We start from the raw sequence: 19,636 nt of genomic DNA on the forward strand, positions 1-19,636 counted from the left end.
ATTTTTAAGCCATTCTATTATATAGTCAGAACACCACCCAGACTGTACTGACACAGTGAAATAAATGACATTTAAACACATGTAAACTATAACATGTATGAAACACGTTTGACATACTCAGTTTTGCCTACAAACTTATATTATACAACAGGTGATCATATTATCTGCCAATCATATAAGAATTTTTAACATCACTGGAGTATATTTCTCTTCAGACAGTAATTTGAATGTATTTTCTAGATTTTAGTTTGTTACATTAAAGGCATATTAACAAGCACAGATTTAATTGTTACAACTGTGAATGACATTTTCTTGGTTCAAGTTGCAAGCTATATTAGATAAGAAACTGGAAACTGACATACTATGTAGGTCGGTGACTGTTTTTTTAAATTAATTTAGTGACGGAATGGGACTTGTAAAGTGTTTTTGTTCTCTAGGGTGTTCTGTACAGGGCTATAGTATACAATCAAAATAAAAAGTGAATATACACAATTGGGTCAAAATCTATTAACTAAATATTACTTATATATACATCTGTAGCAGTACTAAATGAGTATTTGAGAATAAAGGATGACATGACACTTTCTTGAGATCCCCAGATGTGATGTTTTATATCCTAGTATGTATTAGACTGTGGTAATGAAGGGAAAAGGGAATGGGAGGAAACCTCCAGCTCACCAGTCTGATACTCCTGTGTTGATAATCGCCCGGATCATCCGCGACGGCACACGGCAGGTAATAGTGGAAAAAACAGAGAAGATCCAGCGATATGTGGTATGAATCGGAAAAACTCAATTTCCACTTTATTCAGATGCAAGCAAACACAGCTTAGAAAAAACAACAGGAGAAATGACAAGGTGGTAAGTTATGGCAGTAAAAAAGCCTACGCGTTTCAAGCACTGGCTGTGCTCTTAATCATGGCTAGATAACTAGCCATGATTAAGAGCACAGCCAGTGCTTGAAACGCGTAGGCTTTTTTACTGCCATAACTTACCACCTTGTCATTTCTCCTGGTGTTTTTTCTAAGCTGTGTTTGCTTGCATCTGAATAAAGTGGAAATTGAGTTTTTCCGATTCATACCACATATCGCTGGATCTTCTCTGTTTTTTCCACTATGTATTAGACTGAACTGGGTGCCACCACTTGTCATGGGTTTTTAAAGGGGGCAGTAGGCCTCTTACCTACTGGGTCACTTTGCAGCTGCACAGGTTTTACATATTGTATGTCTGCCCCTGACATCTGTCTATTGATATAAGTGTCTGGCAGAAAGGTGCAAAAATAAGATGGCGATAAAAGGTTCTCTAGTAAATATGACTAGGGCCCACACTTTATAGGGATTGTGTCACGGGTTGGCTGCTTTTTCAAAAAGAAGCCCGCTCAACGATCAGCTGATCACCATGGGTCCAGATTCTCTAACCCGAGGCGATTAGTTTTAATCGCCACATTTTCCCTGGAGGGGTTGCTAAAATCTGGCATTACATACCAGCAAGTCAAATAAAAAGCAGAACAACTTTCAATTCTGGCAAAACGGTTGGTGGCCTTGTGCGGGGGGGGGGGGGGGAGGAGCTCCCCTTTATGACATCCATATGCCCTAAAAGTCAACCCCTTTAATCCCTATTTGAGTCAAGGAGCAGAGTTAAAAATGTATGGGCATTAATCCTACCTGTTTATTTATACACCAACATTGTGATGCTGGGGTCACTACAATGAATAAGGAAGCTGACAAATTGTAATGGCAAATGTTGAACTGATCATTTTAAACATTCTTTTATTTTGCTGACAAACTTCTGTAGAAACATGTACAGTGATTCCTCGCTGGCCTGACTAGAACACAGATCTGATTGCGAATAGCATACTATAACCATTACAACGTACGTACACAATTCTGTATCCTATAAGGCAGACTCCCACTATTATTGACATGACAATTATACAAGACAGTCATTGTTTAATTTGAAAGCAACAAGATTCTCACCCAAGCAGCAAAGCAATAGTGCACGTAGTCATTCTATTAGAACACTGGGTACATTTTAAGACGTTTCTTCTTGATCCAGAAGGCTGCACTTCACATGAATATGGACAAGGGTTTTATAAAATTCATGAGATTGTTACATGTAATTCTGTAAAATAGCAATGAATTAAATAAAGACAACTTTACTACGTCAGTGCAAAGCCATACGTTCCATGATAGAGGCAGACCAATGCGACTGCTATGGGGCCCATGGAGAGAGGGTTATTACCCAAAGGATCATGGAAAGGCGGTGGGGACACACAAGCACCAAGTCCTCCTATCCTAGGTTGTTAAAGATGTTGGTATACTAACCATCACCAGACGGGGGCCCCATTTTAATATTTGCTCTGAGGCCTCCTCATCTCTATGTATGCTCCTGCATCAGTGAAATTATTTCCTTTAATATTAATGAACCCAGGGCACTTAGAGTACATTGTTTTTTATTTTTTGCTTTATTTGGAAGCTATGGAGAATATGAGTAGAGTCACAAGTTGCTAAGCCCACCAATGAATGCATTTGCTGTCACTTTTATCTGGACATGAGCTATGACAAGATCTCAGATGCATCTTGAACTCTATCCTCTGTAGGTTTGCTGGCCTAAGATATACATTTGTCCATGTCTGAGATGATCAGACTTAATGGTTTCTAAGGCTAGTTGACCCTGAGACCATATCAAGTCCCCTCAGGTAGTACAATATCATCCCAGAAAGCTAACATCCAACCAAGAGTAACAGAAGATTTACAATCATTGACTTATCATCCGAACTCTATTTGGTTATTCTCCAGCTTCTATTTCCTTTATAACTTATTGTTTGTAATGTATGTTGGGTTTTACTTGTTTCTCATTTCATACTCTCAGACAATGTACATGGGTAGACAATGGGGGCGAGGAAGCAGAGTGCTTTTATATACCCTCACATTTAAGAGCACAGGTGGTAGTGGGCTATAAGACACCGCTTCTTATGGGATTTTTTACTTAAAGTGCATAAGAATGGAGAAACCCCTGTAAATAATTCTGGTTTTTACCTTTCTTTGGCTTAGAAGTGCATGACCTATCTTTGGATTGCCTTAAAATATTGGTGCATTCTATTCTCTGGATCATCATCATAAGATTGAAACTTGAAATTCAGACTGTATTGATGGAGGCACTAGAGGAAACATTGCAGTTACGGAATGATTGGCAATTAAATTATCTAATCTAAATGTTCACTTTGTTTTCTTACATTTAGGTAGTGGTAATCCTTTATGAGTATTAGTGACATATCCATGCATGAATATCACCAGTAAGACACTCGGCTTGTGGCAATTTACAATAACATCCAAAACCACATAATGGCCTTTAAAGGGATTCTCTGGGCATTTTATATTGATGGCCTTTCCTTAGGATAGATCATCAATATCAGATCGGTGATAAACTGACTAAAGGGGCCTCTTCAATGTTTACCAGGCACTTGAATGGGACCGGAACTGCAATCTCAAGCACAGCGACTATGGATGTGTACGGCGATGTGCCTGGTAAGCTAATTAGCTTCTACTAGCTGATCGGCAGGGGTACCGGGGTCGAACCCCACCTATCTAATATTTAAGACCTATCCTAAGGATAAGCTGTCAATATAAAATACCTGGAGAACCCCTTTATTTATATCTTAGCCAGCAAGGTTCTAGTAGCATTTCATCATGGAGCAAAAAAAATCGAAATGTTCTATTTCTTGTGCCTCTTATGTTTTACAGGATTGATTTGTTAGTTTAACCCTGTAAACTTCCTTATACATATGTCCACATAGGAAACTGATATCCTGCAACAAAAGGAGTCTCAATAAGTGTATGTGTGTGAGAATAAGAAGCTTTTGTGTTGGGTATGACCTTATAAAGATGGAAATATATACAAAGCAATGGGTATACAGACACATATGTGTATGCATCACCTACTGTCACGGTACGCTATCATTATCCAAAATAAATTTTCATGAGAATGGAACTTATTAAGATTTATCAATAAAGCGCTTGGAAATCTCTTTGAATTCTGAGTATGTTGTCTTCAGTTCAGAGAATTGATAAGCCACAGACTCATGAATATTTAGACAAGAAATTTCCTACCTTTACTGTGTGTAGGTGATGATGGGTACTGCATTGGCATGCTTAAAGAGGGCACATAATTCACTTGATTGCAAGGACCCCTAAATGCCAACCTATAACATTGCATTGCCATTATTATGTTAGCTAGCAACAATAGTGGAATTCTTATTACTTGTCCAATCTTGCTCTTTCTCTATCTATCATTCAGGTCACTACTACTGGTTTGGAGTCTACAAATGATGACTATTGAAACCAGACAAAGACCTTTCCTGTATGTATATATATATATATATATATATATATATATATATATATATATATATATATATATACAGTAAACCACATTGCTCCCTGCCTATGGTGTAGTGAAGAAGATAGGAAAAATAGACGGAAGTACAGCACATCAAGATTCCCTACATCGGGCAGGGGCCCCTTAAGACTCCCCAGATGTTGTTGAGGTATTACTCCCAGGATGACAAGAGCAAAATTTCAGCAATAACTGGAATGTCTGATGTTACCTCCCTAGGCAATAAGAAAAGTGCAGATCTTCAGCAGAAGTGAGCGTGAATATGGGGTATAGAGGAATAGGTTTGTAATGTGCAGGTATGAGGGGAATGTACTAATGGTTTAACAAGTTGATATAAATAAGGATAGACAGGTATCTTGTTAAATTCTCATTTGGGCTGTTCTGCGTCGAGACAGTTTGGACCTAAGAGAGGAGAAGAGAAAGAAAGAAAAATAGGAACAAAGATATGTGTTATTTTCTATTGTACAGTCTACACTGAGTACATAAGACGAATCAAACGTTGCAAAATATCTCATGTGAATGTCCCAAAGGGCCGCTATAGCGATATCTACCAATAAGGGAGTTGGCTACATCTATATGTAGTTTAGAGCAGCTACATCCATATCTAGTTCTTGGAAACATGAAACCTGTTAGTACAGGGCTAAATTAAATATCATCATCTTCTACTGATTGGGGAAATATATAATAAGCAAAAGCGATTTATCACACATTAAATAAATATAGTTTTATAAATATTTAAATATGTCATTGATTGAACAAGACGACATCAAGTTTGAACCTCAAATGCATGAAGAATTATGTAAAAATGTTCAGAAATTATTATTTCCACCCCAGCAATATAGTGGACGTTTTCCCCTGAAATCCATCATACAGCCTCACCGAATGGAGCCAGCCAGAAGAGGGTTAAAGGCGTAGAGCCAGTCATGCATGTCCTTATCATTGCTGGCCTGCAGCAGAATGCCGCGGTGTTGTGTGCATACAGCAAAAGTGTTAGGGGTCTGTAGAAGTAAACAGATTTTTTTAATGCAATAAATGATAACCAGAATTTATGTTTCTGCACCTTTATTACATTACAGTATATTTAGTGTACACTAGATCTAAAGGTAACTGAAATTCCAAGTCCTTCTAGGAGCAATTTATGTAGACTTGTAAAGCATGTATGGGAAAGCACATCTTCCATTTGGAATTTAGTAATTGCTTTAAGGGGGTTATACACGGGTGGGTATGTGCCCATATCGAGCGCCAATCATTACAGGTCGATCAGCACTCGTTTAAAGTCCCCTTACATGGGCCAATGTAAACTGTATGGGGGCGAATGATTGTTAATACGATTGTTCGGTCCCCATACAGTTTATATAATGTCAGCAGCACATTCCCTGTTAACATGAGAAGATGTGCAGCTGACAACGATGATTTTCAGGGCAGCATAAAAGATGTGATCAGTCAACAAACAAGCGTTTGCTCATTCGTCGGCTGATCGCTGCCCTGTTTACACAGGGCAATAAAGGTATGTTCACACGGCTTCTTTTCGGCCGTTTGTTTCAAGGGAAAACAGCTCCTGATTTTCAGATGTTTATTAAGCAACTCACGTTTTTCGCTGCGTTTTTGGAGCTGTTTTTCTATAAATTCAATGAAAAATTGCTCCAACAACAGCTCAAGAAGTGACATGCACTTCTTTTTACGGGGGCATCTTTTTACGCGCCGTTTTGTCAAAACGGCTGCGTAAAAAAAAACACCCTGTCGGAACAAGACACCGTTTTTCCTATTGAAATCAATGGGCAGATGTTTGGAGGCATTCTGCTTCCAATTTTTCAGCTGTTTTTCTGCTGTTTTCGGCCCGAAAAACAGCTGCAAATAAGCCATGTGAACATACCCTAATTGTAAACGCTTGTTCGCCCGATCATTGGCCTGTGTAAGTGGGCTTTAGCTATGTCACTACCAGATGTTACCTCATTAATTATACAATTACTCCAATATTCCAGCAGAGAAGGAATCAATTGGTTAAACTTAGTACTTGGGGGAGTTGCACCTACAAGACATTTCTGGATAAAAAAAAGTCTTCCCGTCATTGCTTAGCCAGCTGTGGACTCCTTGTCAGTAAACTCTCTGAACACTTGACTGCAGCTGCCAAGTTACAATTGTTATGTGTGGTTTTTTTTTCATCCGCTAAATACTGATGGAGATCTTCGATTGAAAAAAGCCACTTTAAATCAACACTCGGAGAGCCTCGGACAAGACCTTTTTCTGACCAATAACATGGGTCAATACAGTATGCCCTTACCTTCAGCATGGCCTGTTGATCCTCACTGTACTCCACTTGGGCCTGTGAGAGATTAAGAATGGCTCTCTCCACTGGATCCCGGTCACTGTTATAGATGTAGACATATGGACGTCTAACCACCACATACCTTTTAACCCAGCCTCCTGTATGGGGTTCAAGAAAGTGCAGATACCCCTTCTTAGAGACAATAGGGCTGTGAAAAGAAGGACAAAAAAAAAAAAGCTTCTGTGTTAATAGTAAATGTTAAACCTAAGTCTGTATTACCTGCCTCATGCTGTGAGTTATGAGGCTAAGAGGTTATTTAAAAATGTTAAAGAGGAAATTACACCTCCCCTGACATGTCTGTTTTAGTAAATAATTATATTCCCCATGAAATAACAATTCTGGAGCATATTTTCTTAGAACTCTGTATTTATTTAGTAAATTTCTAGGAGGAATAACAGAGGAACGACACAACACAGAGTTCTAAGAAAATATGCTCCAGGAGAGCCGACAAATCCTCTTGTATAGCTCTAATATGGCTATTGTTATAATATATATTTGTACTCATATATAAATGTTGACAGGGAAATTATGTATCTGGATGTTGTACAGTTCTGTAACTATGATGTATTCAAAATATTGTCTAATCTTAATGTATTTCCAGGGATGTGGCAATAAATAGAAGTGAAAAATGAAAACACTTCAACATATACACAAGGCTGAATAATATAGTTACAGTATTATTAACTTAGGCCTTGATTATTTGAGGCTTGACCACAAACCACAAGTGTCTTGGACAAGCCACTACCTGTTCCCTCAGGGTACAACTTTCTGATATCTATATACCTACCAGCTAATGAAATAAAACAAAATATGGTATCTAGGGTTCCTCGGCAACACTGAGGCTTCCTTCTTCAGTGACTACTTCCACCCTCCCAGACACTTGAGAACAGTAGTAGTCCTTGCATCCTCCGTGTCCATAATGAATGCTTTGTTAGCTTATTGCCACAGCTAGTAACTGGAAGCACTGGTTATTAGTTTATATGGCACCCTATGGTTCAGTCTCATATTTCCGAAATATTTTATCAAGCACATTTACAACTCTCTATACATTTATATCAGTATATGGTATGTATATATCAACATAAAGCAACATAAAAGAAAACATCAGTAATAACTGGGAATACTGAATGGTAAATCTAGTCCAGTTTTATACATACCTAACCCGTATTTCTTGTATGTCAGGAATAAACAATCTAAGAGGGGTCTTCAGTCCACCGCTGGGTGACTTTAGCAGCTCCCCTGAAGGGCTTAGAGGATCCCTCTCTGGGCTAAATGCACGTGACAGAGGCTGGGGGCTGGAATTTTTAGAGAAGTTAGAGAAGTGTAGTTACATGAAAACATTGTGATAGAATGAGATCTTATATAACAAAAAACCTTTACGACTTTAATATTTTGCTTCCATTGGAAGACTACTTCATAGTACTGCATGTATTGACTTATTTCTATTTTATTTCTTTGTGTAGATTTCATACAGTTGTTAAAAATGACTTTCCATTTTCTAATAAAACATTTTATAGTATACAATTCAGTACAACATGTGTCCCTTTTTATGCATTCTACACCCCACTGTTAACAGTCCATCACCACAAAGCTATTGGAGGTGGAGAAATTGAAATTCAGTCCCAGCACTAGTGTACATATGATTGTGTTTTTTGGGAAAATTTGTAATTATTTTGGTTAAATGGGTTGACCCTGCACAATTTTAGTGACGAGTTGAGTACATAAGCTTTTATGTATGCAGCTCATCGATACAATAACTTTATTTTCATGCACATGTTAACAAACATACACAATATTTAAATAGAGTGACCCCCCCCCCCCAGATCTTCACACAAGTACAGTACCATGTTTCATTTACTAGAAAGTCTTTATACTTTTCGTGCTGAAAATTATCAGACCAGAACAGGCATATGGACGTCATAGAGGAATATATGTAAGAGCGGCTTCTGCTCTGGTGTACCCAGACCGTTGGCCGGCAATTTGTTTTTTGTTTTTATTTTTTACATTTGACTAGTTTTGCACTACGAGTGTACTTTTCTTCCATTTTTTTTATTGTCTTTTTACTTTAAAATGTTTTCTAAAATAAACTTTATTCAATTTTGTATATTATATATATATTTTTTATTTTTTTTTAAGTCTTGCTATACGGGACTTAACCCTGCAATCATTTGATTGCTTCTATAATGAACTGCAATACTCCTTACCCTGAAAGGCAACCGAAGGGAGGGCCTAATAGATACATCCATGACAACCCATTGGCACTATTGGCCATGGCATCTAAGGGGTAAATGGCTGGGACCAGAGTTATCTTATTCTGACCATGACAGCAAAATTTTGGCTGTTAGTTACAGCTGGCAGCCGCTGGTGATGGCACGTACCATCACCATGATGTAATAGTACAGCGGTTCACGGTAACGAGCCACTGAAGTACTACTACGTCATGGAATGTATAGGGGATAAACAGTATGAAATTAGATATTCTAACCCGTTGGTTTTAATATTAATTCCACTCTTAGTATGCAGTATAAATAAATTAAAATGTTGTTGGTTAATAAAACGATAATAAAGAATAGTTCAATTTAAAGGGAACACTAATGTATTTTGAAATAATGATGTCTGCAGGCAGGGATGTTCATCTTGGCTACTCTGCATAATAAGATATTTTCTGGAATTTGTGTGGATCGTTGCATACAGTCCATGTATGCATCAGTAGATAACAACAGATCCCCATTATCATGTGTCATTTCTAGTTGTCACTGAGAGATCTGGTCCACTTCCTGCAACCTGTAGATGACATAAGGCTATTGCCATGCAGATATCCATCTCCTTCCCCTCAGAGCTGCTATGTAAGGCTGCTGCTTCACTTCTTGGTACAATTTGACTGGTGGTCCAAACTCACCTGGTCTCTGGGCTGCAGTATCGTCCTTCTACCAGGGAGGGACAGGTACTAGAGGGTGTAAGAGTTGAGAGCCCCAGACCAGGAAGAGAGGGGTCACGTAGGAGTGTTACTGACATCTCAGACAGCTGAAAATATACATTTTGACAAGTTATTCCTTATGCTGATTTATTTTTTTTATCTGTTATTTATATAGCACCATCTGATTGTGCATTGCTGTACAAAATATATTCACTCACATCAGTCAATGTCTTTGGTGGGGCTCAAGGTCTCGGCATACACACATATAAGTAGCCAATAAACCTGTACTATTTTGAGTCTGTGAGAACCCCATAGCATCACTGGTGTATTCGTTAGATTAGAACTAATGTATGTAAAACTTCTAGGAAAAAGTACTAGGCAATCCGCCACCTTTAGTGTAGTTATATCTATTTAAAGAGTATATTTTACTTTATAGTAAGATAGTTGCATTTATGTTTTCTCACCTTACTTTCACTGGCGCTTACACACACATGACTATAAGTGTATTCTCTGTTGAAGGTGTGGGTGAGAAGACGAAGACACTGTAAAACATATCATCATATTAGAAATATATATATATCAGCATTATATTCCATAAGAAGACAAAATAACAGTAAAAGAGATGATCTGTTTACTTAGGTATCTGGCTATGTATAAGGATGCATTCATTTTGTATTTTTGTTGGCTGTTCTTCTTCCATACCCAACTAGCCTTCACAACATAAGCTGTTGCAATACATACACATGAATAGATGCCAGAATGTACAGCTTATTGACGTATGGCAGATTGTATATAAGGCTATGTTCACACTCTGTGAATATCTATGGAAAAATTCTTACAGACATCTGTAAGATATGTGCATTGTAAATTATAAATCCTCTTGTGTTTTTGCTTGGATTCACTTTTGCGAATTCAATATAACTATATTTAGGAGCAAACGCAGGATTTTAAAGGGTGGTAACCAAGTGTGATGGTGCACACGACAGATAGCAAAATTCAATTCAATTTCGATGGGACCATCACCGATCATGAGAACAGGTATATCAAACACCCTGTTCCTCCACACTGTTCGACCGGAGTGAGGAGGACATTGAATAAAAATACAGAGTTTGGCTGTTTCCGCCATTTTCCTAGACATTGTATGGAGTGGAGGGTGCATGCTCGACAGTCACTCCTTTTAAGCTCCTCCTCACTGTGGGGGATGCAGTGAGGTGGATCTGGGGGTTTGAGACCCCCGTTCTCAAGATCATTGGGGGATTTAGTGTTCAGAAAATGATCATTTATCCTGTGGATAGGTGATCATTTTTGATCCTGTGACAAGCCCTTTAATACCTAATATCCCTGGTGATCAAGGGAGAGAAGGGGTTAATATTGATATCCGTAGCATCTATGTATGTTATACTCATATAGGATTCATAACACATGTTATGGTGGTTTCAAATCCCCAATATATATTCAACCAAAAAAGACCCAAATGGGAGCATAGAGACCATGAAAGTAGTTTGCATATATAAAATATATTTTATTTCAATTCCTTAAAAACAGCAATAGAATGTCAAATATGTATATAAATATAAAAGAATGTATCAAAAAAGGAAGTCAACAATAAACAAGGTACACAATCACAGTTAGTAAGTAGGGTACATAAAACAAGACTCAAGTCCAGCAGATAAATCCTAGTTGATGCAAAAAATATCAAGAAATGTCACAGCCCAAAAATAGGCAAAGGAAAAGATATGTCTCCAATGTTGTGATAATGATAAACAATACCAATGGTCTGTTTCAAAAAGTAAAGCTACATGTGTTATAAAGACGTGAAAAACATTGTTTCCAAACACAGACTATAAGGGTATGTGCACACACACTAATTACGTCCGTAATTGACGGACGTATTTCGGCTGCAAGTACCGGACCGGACACAGTGCAGGGAGCCGGGCTCCTAGCATCATAGTTATATACGATGCTAGGAGTCCCTGCCTCTCTGCAGGACAACTGTCCCGTACTGTAATCATGTTTTCAGTACGGGACAGCAGTTCCACGGAGAGGCAGGGACTCCTAGCATCGTACATAAGTATGATGCTAGGAGCCCGGCTCCCTGCACTGTGTTCGGTCCACTACTTGCGGCCGAAATACGTCCGTCAATTACGGACGTAATTAGTGTGTGTGCACATACCCTAAGTGTCAAGGGTAATGATGTCAGTATGGATTATCGAAAATCAAAATAATGTTTATCATTATCACAACATTGGAGACATATCTTTTCATTTCCCTATTTTTGGGCTGTGACATTTCTTGATATTTTTTGCATCAACTAGGATTTATCTGCTGGACTTGAGTCCACTATAGCAAAAGAAGCTCTTTGCTGCGGCTCTCTGATCTGGCTAAAATAGGAAGACTCCAAGTGGGGCACCCTCCTCTATGATGTCCATAAGCCCTAATAGGGATTATGCACAGGAGTTGTCCAGTTAGGAAAAACCTTTTAAGATGTTGAAGTTTTTAGTGCTTTACTGAAAAAAAGCCTTCAATGATACTGCATGTTGAGGGACTCTTGTTTTTCTTTTAGACTTCCTTGAAAGTTCCTTGATTTAGGGTGTCACACACTATAGAACGAGCCATGTTATTATGCTGGATTAACTGAATATAAAGCCAGGTTTCAAAAATAGAAAAATAAAGAACAGTCAGTACCTTGGCAGCCAGCTCTTTTTGTCTTTCACTAGCACTCTCCAGAGGGTTTTCCTCTACATTTGGGGACCCTTCTTCTTGGGACTGCACCAGCTGACATGTTGGACTGAGTGGAAGCATCTCATCTGTAGGAGAAGGGGTAAGACTGTCTGCTGCTCCCCTGAGTGTGGCTTCCAGTTTCTCACGTAGGAGTAGGTAATGACGAGTTCTCTCAACCTGAACAAGTGCAATGATAAGAAGACATTTTAAATCACTATAGTTATGAAGCCTCCTGATGGCTCCATATGTATTTGTTATTAGTTTTCTAGAATGCATAATCTGGCCATGGATTATTTCAAGTTTGACAATCCTCAACGTAGTGGCGGTTACCTTGCTTGGCCAGAATAACATAGATCAGGCACTGTTTTTATATGTAATGGGTTGAAGGCAATGACAGTCTTAGGACCAATTAAATGGTATTTTAAAAAGGCTTTGTTTCATACAGACAATTGCCCACATTTACCTTAAATTGCCATATTTTACGCCAGTTTAAGTAAAGGAGATAGATGGAGTGATTTGCACCAATTTTTTTTTTTCTTAAAAAAAACACGCCTCAAATTTGGCACATTTTGAACTCTTTGACAGTGAGAAAATAAAATGTATGCCTGCTATTGCATGACCAAGAAAATGATGTTTAATTCCCCAGCGTGCCGATCGCAAGTGCCACTGAGGCGAAACATAATGTGCAAGTGCTCCTGCACTACACAGTGCAAGCGACGCCCTCTGCTCTGAGTGACAGCTAAAGCAGTCTCCTGATTGACCGTCACTCAGAGCAGAGAGTGGCACTTGTGATCGCCGTGTTCAGGAAAACAAGCATTGGTTTCTTGCTCATGCAAATTGGTCTTCCCCTCCCCTATATCACCCTGTCAGCAGTTTTAAAGCCTCAAAATTGCTGACAGGTACTCTTTAAATTGTTTAGCAAATGTGGGTTATTGGGCTTCATGTATAAAAACTGTGGAACAGAGAAATTGCCCTTGTTGCTTATAGTAACGAATCACAGTGCAGCTTTCAATTTTCCATTTTCCAGAGTAGTTTATCAAATAAACAATGGGCTCTGATTGGTTGCTATGGGCAACCATGCCAGTGTCACTGTTAGTTTTAAAAAATTGGGCCCTTATTTTTGTATGAATTAAATATATATATTTTTTTAAAAGTATAGGGTTCAGTGCCGCAGATGTTAAAGAAGACCTGTTGTCTCTTCCGACATGTTTGTTTTAGTAAACATACTGTATATATGTATTTCTCATGAAATAACAATTCTGGAACTCCACATTGTGCTGTTCCTCTGTTGTTTCTCCTGGAAAGGTATGAATAAATTGGGTGTTACCATTCCCCTTATCGATAGGGCTTGTCCCTGAACAATGTCCAATCAGTGGTTGTAGTGTCAGGCTGTGTAGTGACACGCTATTGACAGGGGGAATAGTAAGACATAGTTGTCAATTTAAGCGCTGTTCACATCAAGTCACATATCTCTGTTTGGGGTATATGTTGGGAGGACTCCCAAAGTATAACTCCGACGGAATGCTGCAACGTATCCTCCCACTGTATAAGCATACAGTGGAATGCATCGCATATACAGCCCCCTCTATTGTCAAAGGCTGGCATTTACATGGCAAAGCACAACTCCGAACAAACCCCTGAACACTGGAGCCCTTGGTGGTGGAGGTGCCTGGGGGTCCCCTGGCACCAGCAGAAGAAGGTGCAGGGAAACTGCAGGTTCTGGTCCCCTTTTGACCTCCTTCTTCACTGCTGTCATGGCTACTGGTGTCTGAAGTTCATTCCCTCCACCACTGTGCTGCCCAGGGAACCTCCAGTTACATGACTGTTCATATATGTATGAACAGTTACGTCACGCGTTTCCCCAGATGGAGACAATAAAGCAGCTGGAGTCCTTGGACAGAGAGAATCAGGATTGACAGAGGGGAAGCTGAACCCCAATGTGGGGACTCCAGCTTCTTTCAGCCTCTTCTGCACTGTATATAACCACAGCTGAAGATGCTGCAAGTGACCATCTTAGTGAATACCACTCAATACTACTTGTAATATGCTCACGGGCGACTCTGCCAATCACAGGTTGGATCTCATAGCAGACCCTCTTCACGCTGACCAATGAGAATGCCACTGACATCTCTTGCCCATGTGTCTGGCAGCCCCAGACTGTGTACACACTGTAAGTGCTCGAAAGAGAGAGGAAGAGATAGAACATGATACTGGGGGGAGGGGGTACCAGAGCAGACAGGGGCTGCCTTTCCGGGGCCAGATACAGGCGAATGACACCTCTACCGACACAATCATTGCAGTGCACATAGAAATAATCAGCGGGCAGTATCTATGACAAAGAAGCTCCAGTGACAACAGTCCATATATGGACCCAGAGGCTATTATGGCATGCGTTTTTACTGGACTCCATGGGATGGAATAGTGTAGTACACTACGCTATTCATACTTTTTTTTTTTTTTAGGTATGCTGATGTATATTGGCCAGATGGAGGCCAAAAGGACACTCTTTTGGCCTCTGTCTGGCAATGGAAGCCGATGGAAGCTTTTGTGGCGTACACACCAAATGTAGAAGAAAAACGTGATGTGATCAGGGCCTTATTCATGCATTTCTAGGAGGAATAACTAAGGAATGGCATAATGCAGAGTTCTGAGAAATTATGCTCTAGAATTGCTATTTCATGAGGAATACATTCATATGTTTACTAAAACAGACACGGTAAATGACTACAAAACACCAAAACAAGACAACACAAACTGTATAAAAGCTGCTATTCGTCAACTGAATCGCTAAATACTGCAATAAAATTCACTCAACATTCTATGAGCTGTCCGATATATTTTGTTTAGCGAATATGATAGGTAACAAGATCTAGGAAATACCTCCTGAAGTAGGCTGAGTTTCTCCAGTTCCCATTGATGATCAAGGATTAAGCTGTCACTTCGTGGCCTCCAACCTGCAAGGTTCTCTTCACCCCGCACATATGCCACAGAGGTGTCGAGCACACGTCTGCGTCTTCTCTGCATGCCTAGGTACATATGACATGGAACACAGGAAAGGGTCAGGCAGATACACAAGATGGCTTTAGCTTAAATTTGGGAGTATTTGGGAAATTTTCATTTGGTTTATTTTTTAGTATATTGCTATATTACATTCAACTATATTTATATCACAGGCTGCTTTCATATTGCTTCTTACTGCCCTAGCCTATGCCAAATAAGTGTCCAGAATACAGACACCCCTTGAATCCTGCCATCGTGTCAGGAGGCAACACAACTGTGATGCCTGTTGTCCAACTTGTTTTCTCCAGTGCTGATGTCTGACTACTGAGATATAAGAATAGATTAGAGAATTGGTGGCTCATATGTAAGTTCCTGTTAGAGGAGTAGAGACCATGTAGAAGATAAGTGTTTTGTATTATAGGAGCAGTATGGCTGGCTCATCCGTATGGGCAATTCTCTGGCTGGCACATATGTAAGAGCACTGTAGCAGTAACTAGTCTGTGGACTCTGCTATGATATTGAAGCTACTTTATGGGCACTGCTAAGTGGCTGAGACATTATGAGTAAATCTTTGTAGTGAACACAATGACGTGATCAAATCTGTATTGATGTTATTACCAGTGTTCCCTCTAAGGCTTCGTTCACATCTGTGTCAGGGTCCCGTTGTGACGTTACATTTTGGCGGAATGAATAGCGCAGTCGACTATGGTATTGATTCCGTCAAAACGACACAACCCTTGCATAACTGAGACTAACGGAAACCATTGGTACCGGATCTGTCACCATTGAAATCAATGGTGATGCAAACAGAAACCTATGGTTTCTATTTGTTTCAGTCAGGGTTCCGTTCTGACGGGAAACTCTGATGGAACACTTGAACGGAGCCCTGACGCAGATGTGAACGAAGCCTAAACTGTGCGCACTGAAAAGGACAGAGTTAAAACAACACATTAATAAGGTCAACAAGCTCAATAAGGCTGAATTTATATGTGGCGTATTTTTATGCTACAAATTTTACTACAGCGAATCTGCCACAAAATTTGGATGTAGATTTGCAAGTGGTGAAATATGAAGCAACTCCGCGACAAATCCACATCAAAATCTGCATGTAAAACATGCTGATATTGCGGCATGCTCCTGTCTTCAGGATGTGTTTTTTTAACTCTATAATTTTCGGAGCGCACAGCATAGAGGGAACAGTGGTTATTACTGTGCCAGAACTTCTATTTGAGCTACATGATCTTCATAGGCCCACTGCGTAAGAACTACCTGGTTCTAGTGTGCTCTCCTATGAACATTACTATTTGGAGTAAATCAGGGGCCTCTTTCGTGTCACGAGCTCTGGGCACATGATTATCTTGAGGTTATACTAGTTTTGAGTTAAGGTCTGTATGATAAAAGGGAGGCTATGCTGGAGCAGGTTAAATCGGAGAGATTGGCTGTGGCATGTGGTAATACTACGCAACTCCCATGTGTATATCATATAGATTCTACATAGTGGTTGACAATTACTTAAAGGGTAAATTTACTCAAAATTATTTTCTGATATTTCAGATACAACACTCTGGGACTGCTAAGAAATGTATTTGACCGAAATTCTAAAACAACATGAAATTTTAAAACAACATTTTAAGCAAAGGGCCATTCACATAAATTACAGCATGCTTACAATGTTATGTGAGATTTCTAGTAACAGAAATCTCTCAGTAGTGCCAAAGGGAGCACTCTATAGAGCCCTTTAATTCTGAAAGACAGTGGTGGTCCGAAATCTTAGATTTCACCAATAAAACTTTCTCATATCTATCTATGACATATCAGAAATTCGTTTTTCACCTCTAAACAGAATAAGAAAATGTGCATTATCACATGCCAAGATGTAAAAATGACACTCACCTGGACTGCTGGCTTCTGCAACCCGGCATAGACTGAGTTCATATACTCCAGTAACACGGTTACTGTAAAAGCGAAAAGTTAGGATCAAGACATTAAACAGAAGCCATCATGCAGCTTTTTTGGTGCAATTTTGCAGGCATTATTTTAATGACAAAACTGCACTAGTGGTAGCAAATATAAAAAGTTTTGTACATGTTATTTTCAACAATGCTTTCATATGGGGAAAATCCATAAAAACACATTACAGAATGCAGCAATTGCGGCTAATGCAGTATATAGTGGCCTCATCCACATGACTGTAAGGCCGTGGAATTTGTCCGTAATTGTGGGCCGTAAATACGGTCCAGAATTACGGACCAATTCACTTTTATTGACCACGGACACCTTCCCGTATATTTTCGGGAAGGTGTCCGGCCCGTAGAAAGCCTCCGCAAAAGATAGGACATTTCCTATCTTTTGCTTTTTACGGACTGTGCTCCCATACTCTATATGGGAGAATGGGCTGAAAATACACTTGGCTGTCCGCGGCCGCCAGTGGCTGGCTGTGCCCGTAATCACGGACAGTGATTACAGACACGGCTATGTGCATGAGGCCTGGGAGTTTTCACTGTCTGCAAATACGGATCCGTAGTCATCCGCAAATACGGGACAGTATCCGTAATTACGTAGTGCATCCGTATTTACGGATCCGCAAAAAAAACCAGGGACTAATCTTGGGGAATCCACCTGCGTCGCATAGCAACGCTTCCGCAATTACGGACGGCTATGGATCCACCTCCGTAGCCGTCTGCAATTGTGGAAGTGCCCATAGACCTCTATGTGGAGACCATACCGCAATTGCGGACAAAAATAGGACATGTTCCATATTTTGTGGATCATTTCTACGGCACGGACACACATCTGTAAATATACTGAAAGGTGTCTGTGACCAATAGAAATGAAAGGATCCACAATTTGATCTGTAATTACGGATGAAAACTACGGCCCCATGGAGTTATTCTCCCTTAGAAGCATGAACTCACCTCTCAGAAGCACGGAGACTGCCTGTACCAAATAGGTTTCGGATGGAACGACATGCAGGCAGTTTGGCATCCCGAGAATAAAAGACCATGCAGAAGTCTTTGGTGATGACAGCGGGCTGTGTACAATTCTCCATCTGTTAGGAAAAGATTTAATTGGTTTTGCCTTGCTTTAATGAAATTCCTTTGTCTACAATACATACATTCAATCCAGCATTTGAAGTATTACCATCTTATAAAGCAGCGCTGCAGCCCCTTCACTGTTTTTGCCTGCGTATCGGCGCCCGGCCACCTGCTGTGAATATTACTGTCTTCTATTACTGTTCTGCTCTGTATATTGCAGCAGTTGCAACCAAATAGATGTACTCTGGATGACTTACCATCTACTTGTCCCCTTCCCGCACATTTTTATTTACGTAAAAAGAAAAATATTAACAAGCTGTGGATATCACTTAATTTTAATGTACAATGGTCCCTCAAGTTACAATGGCCTCAGGTAACAATATTTTCAACATACAATAGTCTTTCTTCGGCCATCGTAACCTATGACCAAATTCAACATACAATGCCGCAGACTGCGCCAATCTGTGCTGCATGTGAGTAGCTGGAATATGCACCCAATCAATGTGGGCATTTCACTGGTAATACGTCTGTTAATCAGAGCATCACATTGGAGGCAAATAAAGCCTCTCTGGAGTCCAGTTCTGTTCTCTGCATCTGCCTGGAGGATCTGCTCATTTGCCCACCAGGTGAGGGTGGCTCCATTCTATTTTTAATGTGCACAGGACCCTGTCTTCAACATAGAAAATGATTCACCAGCTTCCAGCTGCTTTTTCCGACTTTTATATGTAAGGACTTGCCTTATTAGTATTAGTTATCTGCTTAGATTTCTTTCATCCTCATTTTTTGTTTTGGGTTGCCTTTTTTAGGGCTTTGGAGCCAATTACCAGTTTTCCATAGCGTTATGGTCGCAAATTGCGATATTTTCAAGTTACAATGGTTGTTCTGGAATGAATTACAGGGTTGTTGCCAGAATGGACAATTATAGCATCCATTAACAGCTTGATAAAAGGCCTTACTGTATTAGCCCGAAACGTCGCTTAAATAATATGGTGCACATTTGGCTGGAATAAAATACCATACTAAAGCATTTGAAAATAGGAGGGCTGTCTTTTATTTAAAGAATTATAACCTTCAATGCTATTTGTCATTAGAGCATCGAGCTGACATAGTACCTGCCATTACATCATCTTGGGGTAAGGCAGTTCATAGTTTAAAGGGGTTGTCCCAGAATCAACAATTATCACCTATCCACTGAATAGGTGAAATTTGTCTGACAGCTGGGGGTCCCATCACTGTGACGCCA

General features: G+C 39.7%; 1 protein-coding gene across 13 annotated transcripts in view; it reads right to left on the reverse strand.

The window, feature by feature from the left end:
* Nucleotides 1–1,742: 1,742 nt before the first annotated feature.
* The window catches only part of KIF1A (kinesin family member 1A), a 149,081-nt gene continuing 131,187 nt past the window's right edge, over nucleotides 1,743–19,636 (reverse strand). For all 13 annotated transcript variants that reach the window (XM_075861350.1, XM_075861348.1, XM_075861347.1 and 10 more), the window contains 10 exons: nucleotides 18,274–18,407; nucleotides 17,252–17,313; nucleotides 15,239–15,384; nucleotides 12,323–12,535; nucleotides 10,102–10,179; nucleotides 9,620–9,744; nucleotides 7,878–8,015; nucleotides 6,676–6,868; nucleotides 5,274–5,392; nucleotides 1,743–4,796 (listed from right to left, as the gene is read on the reverse strand). In XM_075861350.1, coding sequence (XP_075717465.1) covers nucleotides 4,754–4,796; nucleotides 5,274–5,392; nucleotides 6,676–6,868; nucleotides 7,878–8,015; nucleotides 9,620–9,744; nucleotides 10,102–10,179; nucleotides 12,323–12,535; nucleotides 15,239–15,384; nucleotides 17,252–17,313; nucleotides 18,274–18,407 — 1,251 coding nt within the window. In that variant the 3' untranslated portion in view covers nucleotides 1,743–4,753. The remainder of the gene's footprint in view (nucleotides 4,797–5,273; nucleotides 5,393–6,675; nucleotides 6,869–7,877; nucleotides 8,016–9,619; nucleotides 9,745–10,101; nucleotides 10,180–12,322; nucleotides 12,536–15,238; nucleotides 15,385–17,251; nucleotides 17,314–18,273; nucleotides 18,408–19,636) is intronic.

This window comes from Rhinoderma darwinii, chromosome 4, assembly GCF_050947455.1.
Source record: "Rhinoderma darwinii isolate aRhiDar2 chromosome 4, aRhiDar2.hap1, whole genome shotgun sequence".
Lineage (NCBI taxonomy): Eukaryota > Metazoa > Chordata > Amphibia > Anura > Rhinodermatidae > Rhinoderma > Rhinoderma darwinii.